The sequence below is a fragment of the Dryobates pubescens genome, chromosome 2, assembly GCF_014839835.1.
Source record: "Dryobates pubescens isolate bDryPub1 chromosome 2, bDryPub1.pri, whole genome shotgun sequence".
In the NCBI taxonomy this organism is placed as follows: Eukaryota; Metazoa; Chordata; class Aves; order Piciformes; family Picidae; genus Dryobates; species Dryobates pubescens.
In genome coordinates, this window is record NC_071613.1 from 22,591,405 (window position 1) to 22,613,763 (window position 22,359).

General features: G+C 46.2%; 2 protein-coding genes across 2 annotated transcripts in view; both read right to left on the bottom strand.

Annotated features, from left to right (window-relative positions):
- BARD1 (BRCA1 associated RING domain 1) overlaps positions 1-461 on the bottom strand; it is a 45,941-nt gene extending 45,480 nt beyond the window's left edge. Inside the window, exons 1-2 of the mRNA XM_054168240.1 lie at positions 310-461; positions 128-184 (exon numbers count right to left, since the gene is read on the bottom strand). Coding sequence (XP_054024215.1) covers positions 128-184; positions 310-461 — 209 coding nt within the window. The remainder of the gene's footprint in view (positions 1-127; positions 185-309) is intronic.
- Positions 462-16,180: 15,719 nt separating this feature from the next.
- Positions 16,181-22,359, bottom strand: part of ABCA12 (ATP binding cassette subfamily A member 12) — a 102,508-nt gene continuing 96,329 nt past the window's right edge. Inside the window, exons 47-54 of the mRNA XM_009900836.2 lie at positions 22,116-22,225; positions 21,179-21,323; positions 20,899-21,033; positions 19,290-19,393; positions 18,939-19,031; positions 18,387-18,492; positions 17,566-17,703; positions 16,181-16,435 (exon numbers count right to left, since the gene is read on the bottom strand). Of these exons, the coding sequence (XP_009899138.2) occupies positions 16,316-16,435; positions 17,566-17,703; positions 18,387-18,492; positions 18,939-19,031; positions 19,290-19,393; positions 20,899-21,033; positions 21,179-21,323; positions 22,116-22,225 (951 nt within the window). The 3' untranslated portion in view covers positions 16,181-16,315. The remainder of the gene's footprint in view (positions 16,436-17,565; positions 17,704-18,386; positions 18,493-18,938; positions 19,032-19,289; positions 19,394-20,898; positions 21,034-21,178; positions 21,324-22,115; positions 22,226-22,359) is intronic.

Consider the following 22,359-nt stretch of genomic DNA (forward strand, 5'->3'; position numbering starts at 1 on the left):
AAGCACCATCTGTGCTCGCCTTCCTCAGGCACCAGCCCCTTCCCCGAAGCGTGACAGCAAGGAGGGTAGGGGTCTCCGGGCACCTTCAAAGCGCCAGGGGCCAGGCCCCGCGCACCACGATACTTACAGGCAGAAGACGTGGTCGCACTGCCCCAGGGACACGGGCTCCCGCAGCATGCCGGCGCTGCAGAGACAGGAAAAAGAAACGCCGGCTTTAACACACGCGGCCTCAAGGGCACAGCGCCAGCAGCAGCCGGGCCGTAACGGCAGCGAGTGGGAAGGGGAAGGGAGCGAGGGGGTGCCCGTTACCAACGGGAGCAGCTCAGAGCCCTCTCCAGCTGCCCTAGCGCCGCGCGGGTACGAGCCCAGGAGGGACCGGGCAGCGCCATGGGGTCTGCGGTGAGGGGCCGGCTGCCCGGGGTCGGTTGGTTGCCGGAGCGGCCGCGCAGCACCTCCCGCATAGCTTCCCGCCACCGCTACTGCTCCTACTTCAAACTCCCCGCCCGCCGACACTGCCCAGGAGCCGGAAGCTACGCGCACGGACAGCCGCACTAGCCGCCGCCGGCGCTTCCCGCGCTCCGGGAGCAGGCGGGGGCGGGGGCCGGGGCGGAGCACTCGTGGAGGGAGGTCAGAAGAGGGAGGTCAGAAGAGGGAGGGCTGCGTAGCAGCATTCCTGGCGTTCATGTTTGGGGTAGGATCACGGAATCATTTGACCTTGCATCATCGAATCCGACTGTTAATGCAGCACTGCCAAGCCACCACTAAAACGTGATCCTAATCACCACGTCTACACATCTTTTAAATACCTCCGGGAATGATGACTCCAGCACTTCCCTGGACAGCCTTGACAACCCATTTTGAGAAAGGAATTTTTCCTAATGTCCAACCTAAAGCTCCCCTGGTGCAACTTCGGGGCATTTGCTCTTGTTTACTTGTTCACTTGGGAGAAGAGACCAATGCCCCACCTCACTTAAACCTTTTGTGTAGTTGTGGAGAGCAATGAGGTCTCCGGTCAGCCTTCTTTTCACCAGGCTGAACAATCCTAGTTCCCTCAACTGCTCCTCGTAACAGGAGCTGTTCTCTAGACCCTTCACCAGTTTCACTGCTCTTCTTTGGGCACATTGCAGTAACTCAATGTCCTTGTAATGAGGGCCCCAAAACTGAATGCAGTGTTTGAGGTGCAGCCTCAGCAGAGCTAAGTGCAGAGGCATGACCATTTCCCTACTCCTGCTGGCCACAATATTCCTGATACAGACAAGGATGCTGTTGACCTTCTTGTCTACCTGGGCACACTGCTAGCTCATGTTTTGAGTATGAGGAATCAAGATACCTCAACAGCATACAAACTGATCAAATAACCAAACTCTATGCATCTATATACATCCTTCTAGTACCTGTCCTTCCAGTAACTAACATGTCTAAGGCAGCACAAACACCTCCTACCCAAACAAGGCCTGAAACAGGTGGGCAGGTATGATCTTCTGATACTGAGGGCCTCCTCCCCTTGCTCTAATGCCCAGCCCAGGCATGGTGTCTGCCTCATGCCAGTGCCTTTGCACCTCAACTTCAAGAATTTCATTTTGTTCCCTCTCTTCTATTCATTCAGCAAATTTAGTATGACAGAGATACTTTGCCCATCGCTGCTACTAAGGTTTTGAGAGTAGTTTTTTCCACAGCCTGTGTGCCCAGTAACACCTCAGGGTTCAGCCCAATCTCCTGCTTTTTACAGTTTTCTGATTTTGAGGTGGTACCTGCATAGACACAGCTCCCACCATCCCTGTACAGCGTAATTACTGAAGCACATAAAGCAGTTATAGCAGGAATTTATCACTTTCAGGTAGAAATACTCCTGGCCAAATAAAAGATAGAGCAGGAATGCCAAGAGCGATTTATAACAGGTTTACTGACATTTCACATCTAGAAGCTCCACCAGTGAATAGGCATCAAGCCATAAATCTTGGAGTAAACATGATTAAAGCAAGCAAGTTATTCTTTGAGGGAACTTCATCATAAAAGGATGCGATGGCATAGAGACACAAAATTTGGCTGGCAACAATCATAGGAAACAGCCATCAGAGTTGTGTCTCAGCAGCCTGTCCAAAATTTCAGTAGCATTTCTTGCCCTGCATTTCCCCACATTTGCTTTCTGCAGGTGAATGGTTTCAGCTTGTCCCCACTCATCAGGCAAAGTATATACAATGATATGTCGAGTACCAATGCTCAGCTGAGTAATGGCAGCCTGATAAGAGGGACTGTTTGACCACTGGTGTCAACAGCAGCATTTTCTGTAGCTTTTACCTCATCTAGAGAGAAGGTTTTCTTCTCAAATCAATGTTAAATCAGAGCTGAAAAATATTTTTAAATCAATTATTCTTGTCTTCCAAGAAGGAGGTTCTTCAATTTTCAGGTTTCACATTCTTCTGCTTCAGTAGTTTGTTTCCCCTGTAGCTCCTGAACACTGACAATGGTTTAAATTGGGATCTATTTTTATTTATTTATTTATGGAAGTTTAAATGTTTATCTTTGCTATTAATGTTAGCTAGAAGTGCAAAGAGGGCAGGACAACACAGGACGGGGAACTGTGAAATTTTTCATCTCCATTGATCCAAGAAAATTTGCTACTGTCATCTGGGACAAGCAGATGTGTCGTAGGGTGAAACACTGTCATGCTGATTTGAATAGTGGTGTATTCACCCTTGCTTACATCAATGCTTGTTGTATCTCCCAACCTGCTGAACCCCAGAAAACACTGCCTTGGCTTTCCCTGTGTTCATGATAACTCCTAACCCATATCCATGAGAAAGATGTGGAGGTGTGTGGAGAGTCGAAAGGGCTAAGCAACAGCCCATGCTTTGAAGGTGACTGTCCTTGGAGAGTCAAGGCCTGATCCCTGAGGGAGAGGGATCGATGGAGGTGTCCCCACTCACATATCACCTCAATTTCACAGAGAGAAGGCTGTCTGTTGTCATCCACAGTGCAGTAGTTGTGACTGTACGCTTGGATACAGCTGTGAAAAGTGCAGTTGTATCTCTGTAATAGCCTGTTGTTTTCTGGTGCTCAGGAAACCCCCCTGCTGCATTAATAACACAGAGCGGTGCCCCCAGTGCTAACAGCCTGTCTGTCATCCCTGGCACTGGGGATTGGGAGGCCCTCTGCCATGGAAGGAAACAGCTCTGAGGAAAGAAACAACAGCTGTGGAGGCAAATATGGGAGTGAATCAAAATCAAATGCAAACTACACCGTGTTAAGAAATTTACGCAGGTTTTGGGTGCCCCTGGGCAGCAGGCAGGCTTGGGCATGCTTCTGGCAGGAGCTGACTGTGGGTGAGCTGCTTCAGAGCACAGCATCTTCCTTGCCTATCTTGGAACAAGAAAGGGGCAGGGAGAGATGCCCTGGCCCCAGTCCTGCCTAAAGGGGAGCTTGTCCCCAAGCCCAGTGAGACAGGGGAGTGGCATGTCCCATGGTGCTTATTCCCATCCTGGGTGCCTGAATGAAAACACCTGGATGCAGGAGACAGGTGACAGCAAGGGATACAGCTGCACAGGGCGTCTGTGCTTGTGTCTACAGGCTGCAGGGAATGGAGCTGGAAGAGGGACCTGCTCCCTCACGCTGCCAAAGCCAGGATGAACTCACAAAATAAGCTAAAATAGTTTAAAAATTAAGAGTCGCCGTATGCAACTTTAACTTCTTGCTTGGCTGTTGTGTGCTCACCCTGTGCTTCAAAAAACAGCACCCAGCACCTCTCTGTGCAACAGGGTTACTGAAGATGCTAAAAGGCCTTGCTGCCGAGATGAAACTTTAATGCCATTTGTAGCATTCAGTGCAGGTTACAAACAACATTTGATCTCTTGAGTCAACCTGGCATTTATGTTCACGAAATATGAGATGCCGATATATATTGTATAGGACAATAAAGCAGATAAGTGCCTCATCTTCCCTTCCTCCAGCTGAAATATTAGTGTCCCTCTCAATAAATCCATGTGTGCGCACATAGACTGCTTTGTGCTGAGACATTATGTGCGAATTTACAAACATTTAAAACTAAGTTAAACTGAGGCAAAGCACAGCCCTGGGCAGCCAGCATCTAACAAATACTCATGTTGGGGGAAGATGTAAAAGTCACAAGTGATTCATTCTCCCTAATTCTATAAAGGTTAAGGAGTTGGTGCTCTTGGAAAGCTAAGAAACGGTTTCCTCTGCAGTGAATTACTGCAACCAATTGGGCAGTCAGAAGCAAGAAAAGGAAAAAAAAAAAAGATGCAGAGAACAGGGGGGGAAGCAAGAAATATATCTCTAAATTTGGTTTATGCAGTATTTAAAGTACAAGTAAAGCCATTCCAGGCAGTATGAGGCCCACCAACTTTAAAATAAATTTGTTGCATGACAGAAAGCCAGTAAAACAGTTTCAGCAGCAGGGTGATGTAGTGCAACAGTCACATTGGGTGCGTGCATGAATCAGCCGTGCCAGACCCCGCTGAGGCGGTGATCATCTCCACTCTGCTAAACTGATGACGTGGTTTTCAAACAACGCGGGGGGCTCGGAGCGAAACCCACGCTGAAGGATGGCACTTGGCTCCCTGGCTGATGAGGAAGGTGAAAAAACCCTGGTGTACCTCCTGCTTTGCTTCAAAATGTTGCCCATCTGGTAAAGATCCTTTTATGTAAATACACCTGTATGTAAGCACACCTGTACCTGGTATTTTATTCGTTAGTGAAGTTCCTCAGCTGGTTTGCAATAAATGCACAATTATTACGTGATTCGTTGTCTAACAGGAAGGAGCGTGCAGGGGGAGGCAGTTCCCTCGAGTCTCTCAAGTCAGTTGTTTTCCTGGGGTTTAAAAGAGCCAAAGAGTCTGTGAAGAGAGGGCCCCCCTCCTCTCATCCATCCAAATATAGGGCACATCCCACAAGCACCATGCCCAGCCAGGAAAGGGTGTTCAGCTCTGGTGTGCTGAGCACCCACAGGAAAGGACAGAGTGGATCTGCTTCAGCAGAAAAGTGGGGAAAAAAATGGGAGGAGAAACAGTCTTCCTCCTTGGATTCCCTCTTTCCCCAAATGTCTGAATCAAAGCCTTTAACAGGCTTAGTTTGTTCCTCAGGCCATCCCTCTGGGGTCAATTTTGCCACGTGCCCAAGGCCCTGTGAGCTCACCACGGTCTCAAAGGCAGCATAGGCTGCAGCATTGACTTGAAAGACACAGGGCTGCTAAGATTATTCAGCACAGTAATTGGTTAGGGCCATTAGGCTAGCAAGCTTTAAGATTTCCAATATTGAGGGATTTGATCCTCAAAAGGAAATAATAATATTTTTAAAAGTCTATTACACTTTCAGACTGAGCAGCACAGTCAGCATTGCATTCACGGCATTAAATTATTAGTCAAGTCTCGATAGCAGGAACATCTGCTGGTGTTAGACATGGCATTTTTAATTAAAGGCAGCAGCAGAGAAGCCTCTGGTTCATTGGTTCTGCCTTCACCATGCGAATTGCTAAATCCAAAGGGCACTTGTACAAAAGATTTGGTCAGAGCACATGCTTTGGACGCAGCACTGCAGAAGCACAAGCAGAAAAGCAGCAGAGGTGACAGGTAATTTACATCTGCACCCACTGGGCACATCACTCAGTGGGAGAACTCTGTGGATTCCTGGCTGGTCAAAACTGAGGGGAATTCTACAAAATTAAGATTACTGTTAATTTTTTTTTCCAGAAGAGGGAGAAGAGGGGTTTCCAATGGAAGACAGAAAAGCAGACTGAGAGGAAGCTCTACACCCAACAATGTGGGGACCACATACACAACTTTTTTTCAGTGGCTGCTGATGCTCTCCTGCTCCCAGGGCTCCCCACCAGTGCCCTGATTTCCAGGTATGGATGGCAGAAGCATCAGGCCCCACGGATGCATGTGGCTGCCTTCCTGCTGGCACGGAGTGGGCCAGGATTTCCCTCGACAAGCCCCACAGATGGTGTTTGTTTGCTCAGCCACGATACAAAAGGAAAATATTTGGTGCAATCTGCTAGCAGGCAGAGGCAGACATATGGCTGCTGAGACGCAAGCCCGGATGCTTGGGAAAATGCAGTCAAAGCTTTGCAGCAGCTTTTAGATGTTGGATTGTCCTTGAGTTGAGTGAAATACAAAGTCTAAGGAAACCTTTGAAGAACTTTGGTGCGGGTTTTGTACAGCGGCTGCTGTGGCTTGAACCCTCTGATTATTATCCTCACTCTAATTAGTCCTACTATACCATCCTTATTGTACTAGAGTTATTATTAACCCAATTTTAATTAATGTGAGCCTCAGCTCTGGCTCAATGCTTCGAGAAATTCTCCCTGGTTTTCTATCTGTTCATCTGGCATGCACAAAATACAGGTTAAAAGCAGCAGACACAACTGAAGGAAATTGCTTGTGTCTTCAGGTGCAGCAGAGTCAAGGTGCGGGTGCACCTATGCTTTTCTTCTCTTTATTCATGCCTCATGAGCCTGTTCTTACATGTCTCACTGCAGCATCAGGCCTGTAGGAAATCTTCTGGCCACTCCAAAACATTTTTATTTCCCTTTCAGATACATTTTAAAAACCTAAACCCTAATTCTTCTGATTTCTGTTTCCCAGATAGCGAGGCCTATTTCTTAACCAGGATCAGCCCCCAGCTAGGATAGCACTGGTGACATTAAAGGCTTTTTGTGGGGGATCCCGGTTGCTCTGAGGGAGCAATGGACAGCAGAACACAGTTCCAAAAGCATAATGAGGCTGTGACATATACATCATGATGGGACACTCTACCTGTTTGGATTCTCCATGTCCATCTCATCCTATGAGAAAATGCCAAGGGCAGCATGTGTTTTACTGAAAACATTGGGATTTTGGGTCTTGCAGGGTGTTGTATCAAATGAGGAAAGCACAGTCATTTGCTTTCTGTAAGGATTTAATTCCCTTTGTCTTATACATCTCCTTTTGAAGCTGTACAGCTGAATGTCCCTTTGAAGTCATTGCTTTTATATTTACCTTTTGGTTGCTGTGAGCTCCATGGGGTCAGTCAGGGATCTCTGTGCCACTGGTCAGGGGCCAGCACTTCTGGTTTCATCGGGATAAAACAGCTTGCCAAAACAGGTGTTTAAGACCAGGCTGGATGAGACTCTGGCCAGCCTGATCTAGTGTGAGGTGTCCCTGCCCATGGCAGAGGGGTTGGAACTAGATGATCCTTGTGGTCCCTTCCAATCCTGACTGATTCTATGATTCTAATTGCAGGTAGTAGGCTTGTTTTGGGGAGAAATTTCCTGTGACTTGTTAACAACAAACCTGCCTCACTGTGAAGAATTCAAGCTATGTTGGAGGGTCTTGGTGCCATGGTTTAGTCATGAGGTCTGTGGTAGAGGGTTGGACTTGATGATCTTTGAGGTGTCTTCCAACTTTGGTGATTCTGTGAAAACCCCTGGCTATGCCCGAGTGCTCAAGGACAGGAACTGATGCTGTGTCCAAGTACCATGATGGAGATTCCTGTGGGTTGAAGCTCCATCCCCACCAAATTCAGAATGCTCTGTAGAGAGGGATGGGTCACCTCTCTGGCCCCACCATGAGTTCCACACCTGAAACAATAGGTGCAGTCATACTGGTGCCTTTGCTGGCCTTCCTTTGGTGCATGAGTGGCTCAGCTGCACCTTTTAGCTTGAATAAAATGGGGAAAAAAAGGAGGGAAAAAATACAGCAGCAAGGAGTATAGCTGGCATTTCTGGAGAATATGAAATGCGTGGGTAATGCTCCCTTAATTTAAATGAAAATGTTCCTTCCCTGCTAAGCCTTCCTTCCAAAGGCAGGAGCAGAGGGCTCACATCTTGTGGAGCTGCCAAAACATTTTCCAGACTCACTTCCTAGCAGGAGGAAACTAAGGAACAAAAGCCCCAGCACATCCATGTGTGTTTACAAGTAAGGGTATATAGTTCTTCAAATGGGTGAGGATATTCTTTTTTTCTGTACTAAACCCAAATTAACATGATAGCAGTTCCTGATGATTTATGTTGTTATCACAAATAACAGCAACCATACGCCGCTTAGCTGATGATTAATGATCCTTATTTACACTGTGTTCAGCTCAGGTCTGCAGTTTACACTTGCAAACATCAAAGGAGAGTTCAACTTTCCTTTTCTTCTGTATTTTGAGGCCACATCGTAAATCCTGTATGAGCAGCCTCGGTGGCTGCATTTTAATCCACAAATAGGATTGCTGTTCACTGCCAGAAGTTTATACGCCAGCCTGACCCAAGAGCTGAAGGGGGATGTTTTCCTTTGGCTTGGGGGGCAGGTGTGGCTTCAACAGCTTTTGTGAGGAAGAGTGCTGAAACCCTGGTGGCAGTCAATACCATCAAACTCTCCTCACGACTTATCAGGGTCTGTCACTCAGAGGTACCCTGCCACAAGCACTATCCCTGATTTCTGTGCTCTGATTTTCTTATAATGCCTCCTCTCAGGTCACCTCTGAGGCAGGTGAGATGCTTTGTGAGCCCCTCTGCAGAAAACCTCCCCTTGTTCTGGGCCCCTCAGTTTAGGAAAGATGTTGAGTTGCTGGAATGTGTCCAGAGAAGGGCAACAAAGCTGGGGACGGGTTTGGAGCACGAGCCCTAGGAGGAGAGGCTGAGGGAGCTGGGGTTGCTTAGCCTAGAGAAGAGGAGGCTCAGAGGAGACCTTATTGCTGTCTACAACTACCTGAAGAGAGGTTGTAGCCAGGTGGGGGTTTGTCTCTTCTCCCAGCCAACCTCCAACAGAACAAGAGGACACAGTCTCAAGCTGCACCAGGGGAGGTTTAGACTGGATGTTAGGAAGAAGTTCTTCACAGAAAGAGTGATTAGCCTTTGGAATGGGCTGCCCAGGAAGGTGGTGGAGTCACCGTCACTGGAGGTGTTTAAGAAGAGACTGGACGAGGCACTTGGTGCCATGGTTTAGTTTATTAAATGGTGTTGGGTGATGGGTTGGACTTGATGATCTCAGAGGTCTTTTCCAACCTGGTTAATTCTATTCTATTCTATTCTATTCTTACAGAATCCACCATATGCTCATACTGCCCTGTCCTACTATCAGAACCCCCCAAGCCTTGAGTCATCCTAGCCTCAAAGGCTCCTTTTTCCTGCCCCACCTCAGAAACAGGCCCTAGGGGATGGGAAAGCCCAGTGGCCCAGACCCTCTGTTTTTTATTAGATCAGCGCTGAGCACCTCTGAATGTCACAGCTGGGGCAAAGTGAAAATGCATTTTCAAGGACTCATATGACCAATGTGTGGCAAAGAGCTGTTTATGGGTTAAAAAATGCTGCTTGCTGTGCTTATAAAAGAGGACAAGCAGATGCTGAAGCTGTAGGAAGCAGGCTAAAGGAGAGGCCTCGCTGCCCGCGTGAGGGAGGGCACTCGTACTGCTGCTCTGGCATGTTCACACAGAGGGCTATCACAGCACTAAGCAGCAGCCCATGAGCTCCCTTTGTGGTTCTGCACTCCCTGGAGAAGCTTTAATAATTTCTAGGGAGGCTGTGAAAGCTTAATAAAAAAAAAATGAAGTCAGCCCAAGCAATCGCTCTCTCCCTCTTTCACAGCAAGCCTCCAGCTGCCCTTGTCTGGCTGATCAGGTGCAGCTCTGATTTCCTAGGTCCCTCAAGCAGAACGGCTTCAGCAGCCTTGCAGCCTGCTTTTCAGTGATGGATGGCAGTGATTATAATTGTTAATCTGATTAAGCCTGTGGTCTCAAATTTTGCTTGTCTTACTGACATTGAAGCTACTTAAAGAAACACCTGAGGAAGAGCATATGAAGACATATGAAGCATGTGCTTCTGAGCACCTATCAGTATTGATCTTAGGGCAAGGTGATGTGATTTTGCATTAAAATTAGATCTCTGGGTTATCAACAAGCACCAGCCCTCCCTCAGGCTGGTGGTACAATGGGCAAAGAGGAGGACAGTCCAACTATAGACCTTGATGGGGACTTTGACTAAGGCTTCAAGCCCAGAACCACACTCTTGACTTGCACCCACTGCATTTGTCTGCTTTAAGTTTGTTGTGGTGCTGAAGATTAGAAGTGGGAAGGTGTTTTGATTTCCTGAGCCTCACATAACTCCCCAGATATGGATGAGGAACACCTAGAAGCACTCTGGTATTTCCAGCATTTCTTAATGCTTGTGTTGTTAATTTTTTTATTAGCTTTCTTATCAAAGTCAACTCAAATGCTTTAGCTTCCACAGCTCCTGGGAGCAGGGTATGTTCTGTCATTGCAGAAGGGAAAGTTTTTGTATAAAAACAATGTAAAAACCTCTTACCTTTCAGAAGCACCTGGATCTTACTTGCTTTCCAGCAAACAAGGAAATTGCTGTTAAAAAGCTGAAAATTATTTCTGTGTTTCTCCTCTGTCTTACTCCTAGTGCTGGCTGAAGATAAATAAGAGGCATCCATTCGGGATTAAGTTACCCGGCTCTGGTAAGGTTCCTGGCTCAGCCTGGGAGCTTCCCCAGGCTCCTGCTGCAGCCAGCCAGCCAACAGAGGATCTATGAGCAGGTGATTCAGGCCTCTTCCTGCCAAGCTCCATCCCTTGCAATCCATCCAGAGCCCACCTTTCTACCACCACTCCTGGTATACTGAGGCTGCAGAAGCAAGAAGGCAGAAAGCCCTCACGCAGAGGTGCTCACACCTGACAGCCCACAGAGCACCAGGTGCCCTATGCAGGCTGTTATTCTGCTCCTAGGCCAGCCCACAAGAGATGTTTGCTAGTGGAGCAGCAGGCCACCACTTGGTGATACAAACTGATGCAAAAGTCCTCTGGAGCCCTCATGGATATGGGTCACCAGGCGGACTTCAGCTCTGTGCTGATGGTCCTCTCAGCACGTGTCGATCTGGAACTGCACTGGTGTAATTAAAGGTACTCTACTAATTGGATGTGCAACCCTAAGGGAATGCCTTTAATTGCATTTCAGTCTGGTTGCTATCATTTTAACTTAAATTCACTGCTGTCATGCACAGAAATAACCCAACTGGGTCTGGTTATGGAGAGGCATATCATCCTGCTGCCTCCTTCCCAGCACTCTGGATGCGCTTCAATTTGTTAAGCTCTGGCTGTGAGAAAGCCACCAGGCATTAAATCGAAGGGCTGTGTAAAACCCCTTTAGCTGGTAACTAGGACATAGCAGAGGGCTGAGAGTTCACCTTGACCTGCTAATGGAGGTAAAAACCTCAATTACTACCCTGTCTTCACCTGGATTTTATCTGGTGTGTGTTACCATAAATTCTGTTGTGCCCTGAAGGTGCATTCCTTTGTTTCTTCTTTGAAGGCAGTGAAGACCTGAGGTTTTTCTAAGAGGTGTTTCATTTCTACTCAGCATGTTTGTCTGTAGTGAAAGACCCTCTGCTTTAAATTCTAGAGCCTCCATTAGATTGGAAGCTGAGGTAGATTGTCAGATTATTGCTTTGAGCCTTAAAACTTGTGGAAACATCACCATTTATTTCTCGTCTCCCAGTATGGAGCCCTCAGAATTGCTCTCCCTGGTGACAGCCTGTTTCCAAAAGTCTCTTCTATCAGAAATCAGCAATGCAGTGGGAGACTGCACCCCCAGGAACCAAGCACTAGGAAGAGGTGCCTGCTTTCAAGCTTTGCTCTGTGGGCTGCAAGTGCAAACTTTTTTTGCTTCACCCTGGGCTGAATGTGGCTACTGTGACTCTCCTTGGTTCTGGCATGTGCCGGCTTTCAGGCGCTCTAGCATTGTACCAGGCTCATCCCCAGTACAAAACCTTGATGCCCTTTGGGGTGGCCTTGTGAAGGTCCTCCTATGCCACACATTTTGAGGGGACCAGTCTAGTTTGAAATGGGTCATGCTCCCTGTGCTGCTCTGAGCAGGGGCCTCAGCCAGCTGCCACGGCCCTCATCGCCTATGTGAGTAGTGTGAGGAGCAGAGCCAACAGTAAGCACCGTCTGTGTCCCTTACTAATGTCATTCTTATTATTTCAGTGCCATCTTCCTTATTTCTACCCTCTCCCTGAACAACCACATTAATTAGAGTGATTTTTAAAATGTAAATACTGTTGTGGAATAATAATTCTGGTGAATTCTTTTCATTTCTTCCTTTTTTTTTTTTCCCTTCTTTTTTTTGTCACTCCCTGCTGGTTCTTCACTCTGTTGCACTCTCTTTTAATGCACTGTTGATACTTTGTTAGAGCTATGCAAGATCACAGCTGTTGGCTGGAAAAAAAATAGAGAGAGTAAAATCATGCTATGTGCTGTTGCCATCCAACAACCATTTTTCTTCCTCCACCAGCTCACAAAAATGCCTTCCCCTGTTAAGTGCAGGAGCACGGAGTTTTCTTGGCTTGTAAAAAGCCAAACCCCGCCTCACAGCAGCTTCAGGGATGCTGCAGCAGTGTGAGGAAGCCAAAGCCCTTATGACAAGCTGAGGCCCCATCCTGAGCCTGTTGTGAGGCTGGATCTGGCAAATTCTGGAACCTAGGAGTGACTCCAGACAGGCTACAGCTCTGCAGCCATCACCTGCCCCCCTGCATGCCGCTGGTCACTGAATTCGGTTTACCTGAATGCATGCATGTGGCCTGTAAACACGTTTTCTGATCCAATCCAGTAGCAAAACAACTCATGAAAGGAAAAAAATAGCCTTATTAGACCTTGAATTTATATTTATGGTAGCAGTCAGGGCTGAGAGAACTACTGCTTAATGTTGGCCCTTCTGGACAGCTTTCCTCAGCTGCTGCCTGACTTTTTCTGACCCTGCAAGTCAAGCCTCAGTGGCCACTTGTCTTGAGACCAGCCAGGCTGGAGAAGCACCATTCCCTCAGCAGCAATGCAGAGTGATAAGTGAGGGAGTTCCAAGATGAAGATTTGAATCCTTGTCTCCAAGTCCACAGCTCCAATTACAAATCAGCCTCACCATCCACATCACCAATTACAAACTTCCTCCTTGACTCCCTGGCCCTGGTCTTGCTTAGCAATCGTGCTGTGTATTCCTTGTGTCTCTAATATTTTAGAGAGTTTTTAAATTAAGTTCAGTTGAGGCCCATGCAGGTCCAATTAGCACATGCAGGCTGTGTGATGGCTCCGGCAGGGCTTGCCCAGCGCTCTTGCCTCCAACAAGGGTTATTAGGGTGGCTGAAGTGAGACTGAATTAAAGTAGTGAGATGAAAAGCTGCTTCTCCCCCCGGGCTGCAGTATTCACCTCTGACTCCTGGAGAGGTGATGTGCCGGAGTATGCAGAACTCTTCTGTGTTCCTTCCAGAGACACCAGGGGCAGTATTTTCCATGCTCTTGCCTCCTGCTCACACCATACGAAGGACTAAGCTGTTTGGCCGCCGGGCTGCTTTTGAAAGCAGTCAGGTAAAACAACTGAGGGGATGCAGATAGGGCTTACAACAGAAGGCACCTGCTTACACATCAGTGGAGTGAAGATGATCACAAGCACAGCAGACGGGACATTGTCCCCTTCCTTCCCCTGATATGTACAGCCTTTAAAACAGTTGGTTTTTATCAGTTGTTTTCTTAAGCAGGGCTCTGTATTTCTGGCCACCTCCGGAAGCAGAATGAACTCTCCTCAGGAAGACAAAAGGGTGGTGAGAAACCTGGAGCTGGTGTTTGGAGGCAGGATAGTATTAGCTTCCACATTTTTTTGCCCTGGAATCCAGCCTGGGGGCTGTCTTACCTCTGAAAAGGACAGGTGGAATCTATGAGGCTCTGCAGGGAGCAGGGATATTCACAAGGTGGCACAAGAGGTAATTCAGCCCCCGGTGATGTTGTATACAACCTCCCTGCCAGATGCTTCAACCCCCTAATCAGTTGTAACTGCTTCTCCCCAGGTTTCAATTAAATTCCCTTTAGCATGTAAACTTTGGCTTGTTTGGACCAATACCCACAGACCTGATTGCAACAGCAGATGTTTTATTTCTACCTGCAAGTGAAAAGGGGGAGCATATATCATGGCTGTGGCACATCTCACCTACAGCAGATGTTTCTGTTAACACCAGAATTGGGTGAAAATTCAAAGCAAGGGTTGGGTTTTTTTCTTAAACCCCAAACACCTCTATTTTCTCCAATTAAATTGCAACTTGCTGAAGTTTCCCATATTCCAATGAATGTAGAATTTGATTTGTAGGCTCTAAAGGGACAAAAGAGGAGCTTTGTATTGGTCTCCCTCAATTAAACGTAAAGTACATCTGGACAGAGTCTGAAGATCCATCTTTCACTGGCAGTTGCAAAGCCATCAACATAATAAAATAATACTCTGATTGGTATTACAAGGCTGCGTTTAAATCATCGGCATTCATGCTCTGAGTCCTTTGCAGGGAGCAGAAGCCCTCCATTAGAGAAAAGCTTAATTTTATACTGTGATCTGTATAAGATATGCAATGAAAATGAGAGGGGAAAAAAAGAGCTTTTGCAGAGCTGGAGACATAATAATAGAAGCTACAATGAATGTCTGGGCAGCTTTTTCTCAGTTCCTTATAAACTGCAGGTGTCAAATGCTTTCTGGAAAGAAGCTGAATTCCATTTTTAATTATGGGCAGCAGGTTAAGGCATAATTCAGGGCTTGACAATACCTTCAATCCATACCAAAATTTCTCCTGCTATCATTAAGACATTTACACCAAGATCAAGGAGAGAACATGACCTCCTTGCAGTAGGTAAACTCTGAACTTCGGTATCGCACTGTAAAATCCCAAACACCCTCGATATTCAAAGCACTTATTCCTTGTGTGATTATCTCAGCAAGCCTCAGCATCAAATGGGAACTGAACTAGAAAAGCTCCTCTGATGGTCAGGGTGAGAAAGATGTGTCATTGCAGCTTTCATCTGAAGTCTCCTTTGGCTCAAATTAGCTTTGAGGGGTCAAAAAAGGAAAAAACCACCCCTCTGGAACTGTGTGTGTGAACCCAAACCCAAGTGCTGTGAGGGCCCTCCCAGGCCTGACAAAGTAAGTACGACCTGACTTTGTTAGCAAATCTCTTTAACCATCAACACAAAGTTTATTGAGCTCAAAGAGTTTAAGTTGGTTATGCACTTGAATAGCACCGTGTACATCAGTGCCCTGACCCAAAATGGAGTCTTTCAGGCCTGATGCTGATACATGCAATGAAGAGTAATATTAAACTGTTCTAGCTATTGATGATTCTGGTTGTAAAAAGCAGGATGTGCATGCTGGTGTGCTGAATTCATCTACTGGGGGGCTGCTGCTCAAAGGCAGGCAGAGGTCTCACATAAAGCCAGCAGCCAGAGTTTTTGAAGGAGAAGCTCATTCTGCATTATTACGTGGGAAAATACCACTCTGGAGTCACTGGGGCAGCCACCACTCAGGTGTTAAGGAGGCAGGTCATTGAAAAGGAAGCAGAAAAGCAGAGCTGCCTGGGAGAGGGAGTTTTTCTGAGCAAGGGAGATGCTTGTTGCTTTTACTCTGCTTGGGGAAACAGAATTTTATGAAGCAAACTTCTTCATATCAGAGGATTCAACAAATATACCTGCCTTTTATAATTCCTCTGCTGCAGCAGAGAAAACCTGAACACCAGCCCAAATGAGAAAGAGGCTGGTTGGTACAATGACCTTCTGTTGGGTCCCAAGAATCAGGAACGACCTGGGATAGGAGGACTTACTTGAGGTGTTACATACCTGGAATAAACTAGAGGAACAAACCAAAACCACAGGGAAGTGCTGACTTTTGAAACAATTATATTAGTACTGACATAATTGACAGATACAGATAAGCTTTATGTCATCACCAAAGATGGCCTCCACCAACAGCATATGTGGCTCTCTGTATGTAACACCTAGGTCCTCGCAACCCCCCCGTGAGGTAGGCCAAGGCCATGAACCCCATTTCACCAGTGGAGAACCTGTCAGAGCTGAGTGACTTTCTTATGATCACCCAGAAAGTCTGTTGCTGAGCAAGAAGTGAAGTGTGGGCTTTTAGAGATGGCAGCCACAGGGCTGGTTTTTGTCAAATATCCTGCACTGCCAACAGCTCCTCTGCTCCATCAAAGCCATCTCTGCTGTAAGCAAATGGCCATGAGCAGCAGATAATGTCAACTAAGTCCTCGTGGGCATTAAATTCATCATAAAACAAAAACTGGGGGGGGACATAAAAGAATCTGTGGAAAGACCCATCTGATTTGTAACCAAATGGCAGTCTTAAATGTCTACCATGTTCCTAGTAACAAAGTAAGTGCATGGTTAAAAAAAAAAAAAGAGCATTTTAAGAATATAGGACTTCTTATGTCCAACACCCCAGCATCATAGAAAACAGGGCTGAAAGAACCCTGAGGGGGTCATCAGATTTTTTTCCCCAGCTTCTATGATCTTCTCTGGTTGGGTCCCTTCAATAGATGGAGCTTATGGTGCTAACTTGGCTGCTTGTATCAGAGTTGTCCGTTGTCACATCAGGACCCGCATCCGCACCGTCAGGATCTGCCTGATCTTTAGCAAAGTTGATGAAAACCTAGAAGTTGAAAGGAAAACATTCAGTCTGTGACAGTATAAATAATTTATGATACGAATGAATATGAGAAAGGAATGGTTGCTCATGTGACTGTTAGCCTGGAGAGTGTGCTCAGGAAGGGATTCACACTGGATTGGAGAATTGCAAATGTTGGGCTTCCGTGGGCTAAGGCAAAAAAATGGATGCACACTCCTGTTCTGCTGAATCGACCCCCCGGGGTGCAAAGGCAGAGATTCCTCTACAAAACCTAATTGTCCTGCAGCTCATGTTTCAAAAGGAGGAGCAAGGTAATACCCATGTGGTGGCTCAGTTTGATCACAGCTATATTATTACTTTATAAACCGGTCTGTCTCTGTGTAATTGACATCTGTGCATGCACAACTGCATCTCATATAGATAGGTGTATCTATAATCACACAAAACAGCCTGCCTTTGAACAGTCTCTAATGAATACATAAAATATTCTTACTAGAACACTACCTGCAATCACATTTGCATACACACAAATCCAAGCTGTCCTCCCACAAAACATCACCTGGGGCTTCCTGCTGTTTACCTGCCCATTTCTCTCACAACCATTGCCCCTTATTAAAACAGTGTGGAGGACCTCCTTTCCTCCTCCCCTGATCTCTCTTTAACAATTTATAGGGTTACAGGGCTGCAGTTTTTGCTCCTCTCTCTGGAACAAACTTAATGCAACAGATCCTGATGCTTAACAGGATGATTTCTTCTACATAGTCCTTGTGGCATCCTTTCAGCTGGGAACCTTACAACCTACACAGAGTACAGGAAAGAGTGAAATCAAGCAAATTTTCAGGATTGGTGGAAAGCCTAGCACTGGACTTGGGTAAGAATCCTGCCCTTCATCCATACCCATGAGACTGCTGAAATCAGCAGTGACAGGGAAGAGCAGATCCTTCATGCTACAGGCAGCTTTCTGTCTGCATTTCTGAGTGCCAGCAGAGGTACCTGGAGGCAGTACTGCTGATAAAGTGTCCCCAGGAGGAATATGGATGGAAATCCCTTTCAAAACGTAGTCTATTGTGTGCAGCCGTCCATTATGTGCAACCATCAGTCTGCTCCCCTGTTAACAGTTTTAAATGGATGGCCACACATCTTTAATTCCTTACCTCCTCTAATGTTGTTTGACTCACTGAGAAGTGCCTGATATTGAAGGCTGCTTTGCTGGCTTCCAGGAGATCAAATATATTTGCTACCCCTCCTGCAGAGACTGGAATGTGATACTCCACCATGTTGAAATGCCGATCCTGCAGGAACAGGAATGATGAGCTCAAGTTAAGAGTTGCTGCCAACAGACCTGACAGCTGACAACAAAAGCAAAGAGGGGCTGAGCCACAGGAGAAAGAAAGGGCACAGGGTGTGTTTTCTCCTTCTGGCTCCCAAAGGTGAAGAATATTATTATCTGCTATTGACTGGTGTCTCCCCATTGGGAGTTCTTGCAGGGTTTGTGACTGGGAGATGATAACTAAGCCCCAGAACTGAAAGTTTGAGGGTAGTCATAATGTCTTCCAGCTCCATGTTTCTCACTCTGATCAAAGCAGAGATTGGATTATGGACAACAAATGGGATTTGTGACTCAGTTACTCTGGTTTTACATTCATCTCATTACCCACTGAATATGAAGTGTGTCTCCATGCAGTCCAGGCTTCCATGGGACCATTCCCAGAGGCAGAAGGTCACCCAGCATCTGTGTTATAGGACTACAGCAGCTGTATGGATGAAGTTATTTAAGCCGCCAAGGAACTTGGGGGCTCCAGCCCTTGGGTAATGTTGCTGATTGCACTGACAAGTGTATGTGTTTGAATTCCTTAGGCCCTAAGAGCACAGATCTATATGCATATCATACTACAAGATGTCTACCTTGCAAGATCCTCTTGGTTAATTTGAAGGGATTGAGAGGGCATCTCCTGAAAGTATTTGTCCTGCTTACCTTCAGGCATGTATTTGGAAAGTGTGATTTCATGAACTCTGTCAGTGCCTCAGTGCAAACTGTGTTGCTATTTAAGTGCATCTTCACAGAGAATCCTCTTCCAAACCTAGGGAAAAAAGAAAATCACAATTAGAAAAGAGAAACAGATAGAGAAAATCCTTTGAGAGCACTGCACAGACTCTTGGGGGAAATCTAATCCAGGCAGAGTGCAGCTTGAATGGGGTCAGGGATTTTAACTTGGAGTGAAACTTAATAAGAAGCCGAGCTATTGTGATAACTAATAAAATCGAAGCTCAACCCTAACGTGCATTTCACATTTTCAGCAGTGAACAGATTGCTTTGGGGAGCACACCTCTGGGAAACAAAAAAAGAAAAAAGCTGTGAGAGAGTAGAAAATGCATTAGTTAAGACAGAATTTCAATGGCATAGTAAGAAACAAATCAGAAAATGACATTCTTCTGATGGCCTGGTAACAGAGGTCTCATTTTCTGAGCCCTCAAAGCTAACTCTATCTGCCATCCCGCGGAAGGGAAATAGGTGCATTTTACTGACCTGCTCTTGATGTGCTGCAAAGAGCCAATGCACTGAAAACTCCCATTCACCATAATAGCCAGCCTGGTACAGAGGGCTTCACATTCTTCCATGCTGAAAAACCAACCAAGAAACTCTACTAAGTCACTGAGAGGCACAGAGGAATAGTTATTTTAGTAACTAGAGAATATCACTGCTCTTCCCTGAACTGCTGTGGGTCTCTGTGAGCAACCACAGGCAGCCACAACAAACCCCCAAACCTGTCATAGCTCGGTGCCCTGAAATTCTGCAAAGACCGAAGAGTGTGAAGAAGGGGTCTCTGCGTACCCATAGCAGACCCTGAAACTGGAGACAGAGCCAAACCAGCCCTACCTGTGGGATGTGAGTATCACTGAGCACTTGTTCTGCACCTCCTCACTGATGATTTTCCAGAGGTGGCGTTTAGCATTTGGATCCATTCCAGAGCTTGGTTCATCCTATTGGGAAAGACAGGACTGAATGTAAATTTGCACTCAAAATCTGACCTTCTTTATACTTGTGCTGTTTTTTGGGTTCATCATTTAGAGCTATGTTTGCTAATAAGGACCCACAGGAGGCTCACACAGGTACGAATAAGGGAGAAGGATTATCATCATTTGCATTATGGATTTGACTGAGACATTGAATATCTCCCTCTCTGGAGATATTCAAGACCTGCCTGGATGTGTTCCAATGTGATCTGGTATAGGTGATCCTGCTCTGCAGGGGGGGTGGACTAGATGATCTTATGAGGTCCCTTCCAGCCCCTAACATTCTGTGATTCTGTGATCCTACTCTCCCTTCAAGAACAAGCAAGTCTACTTGTCTACAACTTCCATCCTTAATACCCTTTGGAGCTGGGCAGCTCCTCTGGTGCCTGATGGGAAAGCCTCCATTAGGCTCTAGAGGAACTGACTGGCTGGGATAACACCACCTCAGATTAGCTCTACTGTGCATTTTATACCATGTTTGTTTAAATATCCACAAACACCACAGGCATAATCTCAAAGAAGAAGCTATCAAGTGGCACTTGGTTCCCATGTGTGCCTGTGTTTTGCCTCCTCTTGCTGACAAAGAAAGTGCTGCATTTCTGCTTTTAGAAAGACAGTAAGACAGAGATGAAAGATGGTCTACTCTCTCTTACCTTATGCATTACTGATAAAATTGTTAGCCAGCTTCTGATCGACAAATCGTTGCTGAGGACAGGGCCTTATGTAAGGTAGCAATAAACCAGCTTGGATTCAGGCAATATGGAGGAATTTTCCCCACCTTCTTATTTTTATCGATTTTTACTTTATTTTTAATCTCACAGCAGCAGCTAGGGCACTGGTGTGTGAGGTCAAAAGTAAAGGCAGGAGTGCTGGTCTCAATATAATCTTGGGCAAGGGACATATATGTTCACTAGCTATCAAATTTAATATTTGGAAACCTGCTCAGGGAGCACTGCACACATTCAAAACACAGCAGGTGGAAAAACCACACAAAAAGGTGTGTTTTAGCAATGGCACACTCCTGGAAGACCTGGGAAGTTCAAAGACAAAAGGGGAAGACAAACAGAAAAAGAGTTTTCTGTTCTAATCCTGAGGGAATTTGCTCCTTTGCTCTCCTACAGATTTGGGAGCCTTGGATGCTGCTTTTCCTACAAGACTGTGCAGGTTAGTCGATACAAGAAAAAGCAGGAAAAGAGCTGGGAATTGGCAAATATAAGGTTCTATTTTTGACCCTTCAAAGATGCTAACAGAGAAAGTGGCAGACTCGTCACTGTCTTAGGCCCTCAAGGAAAAATTGTGTGGTTTCTGGAATCTAAACCTTCCTCTGATGCATGTGTTGTCAGGCCACGTAGGGGCACTTGGGGAGTATCCTGTGAGCTGCACCCAAGGAGGTATTGCTAGACTGCCAACACACCCCTGGCCAGCCCAAAGATCTGCTCATCTTTGGCCTAAAGAAGGCTCCTGTTTCTCACCAGCAGCAGAATTGATGGATTCCCAATGAGAGCCAGAGCAGTTGACAATTTTCTGTTGGTGCCATAACTGCACATAGAAGTGACTCTGTCCTTGTAGGCCATCAGATTCAACCGGTGGAGAAGCTGGAGTACAACCTATGGGAGCACAAGTACTCTTTGCACAACAGTGTCCAGACATAAATGACCACAAACATATCAATTTACTGAAAGGCTAATTAAATCAATGTGAAGTCTCTCAATAACAGGAAAATGTTTTAAGTCAAGCCCCCGTGTTACTCACTCCTTTGATATCTCTCTCTGGAATACCATGGAGCCTAGCATAGTAATACATGTGCTCTTCCACTGTCAGCAAGTCATCCAAGGCATCTTCTTGAGGACAGTAGCCAAAGAGTGACCAGTGTGTCTCATTAATGTCATTCAAGGACCTGTGAAAGGAAGTTGTCAAGTAATTTTCAACATGCTGAGTGGCCAATGCACTCTGGAATCAGACAGGAGAGAGAAAAACCCTTTCTCTGGCTTTCTATCCTCTTCCTGAGCACTGGAACAGAGAAGCTGTGGAGTCTCCTTCTCTGGAGACTTTCCAAACCCACCTAGATGGGTTTCTGTGTGACCTGCTCTAGGTGATTCTGCCTTGGCAGTGGGGTTGGACTCGATGACCTCAAGAGGTCCCTTTCAATCCCTGCCATTCTATGATTCTATGATTCTCCAAACCCTGAAGGAAAATGCTATGGATTTGCAGACCTTCAGCTTCTAGGCCCTCCGTTCTGCAAAGGAAGAATTGTATTTGCAATGTCTGTTAGCTGCAATGTCCAGTACATCACTTTCCAATTACCACCACCACTTCAGATGGCACAGCTGCCACCAAACCTACTCCTGTTAATAAGCACTTCAAGATGAGTCCTACTGGTCTCTAGGTACTAACTCAGAAGTGGGATCACACTCAGCTGAGAATCTGAGTCTGATTGCATTTTCAATGGAATGAAGTAGCAGAAACATCACTGAGAACAGCAGAGGTACAACAGCAAAATGCAGTCCCCTAGGGAAGTGACCATGTCATCTTCAAGGGATGAAATTCCCCTACCATACTTATTTTTGCTCCATTTTGAATATTTTGGTTTGTTTCAGACTTTTTATTTCTTTTTCCTTTGCCATCCAGCCTGAAAAACTGCTCCCAGGCTAATTTATTCACATGCCTGCCCCAGAAATCACATCCTTACCCAGAATGATCCTGGATCCGCAGCCTTCCGTTGGATGCTCCAATATCACCTGTCAGCATCTTAAAGATGGTCGTTTTTCCAGCTCCGTTCACACCAAGCAAGCCAAAGCACTGGGTTGTGGGAAAGAAAAGTAGGAATGTAACCATGCTGTATTTATAATGCAGAAATATTGCTCTGAGATGAGTGCTCAGTGCATCTTGTCTCTTCTTCTCTCTGGACCCTTGAGCAAGATGAATTGCAAGTG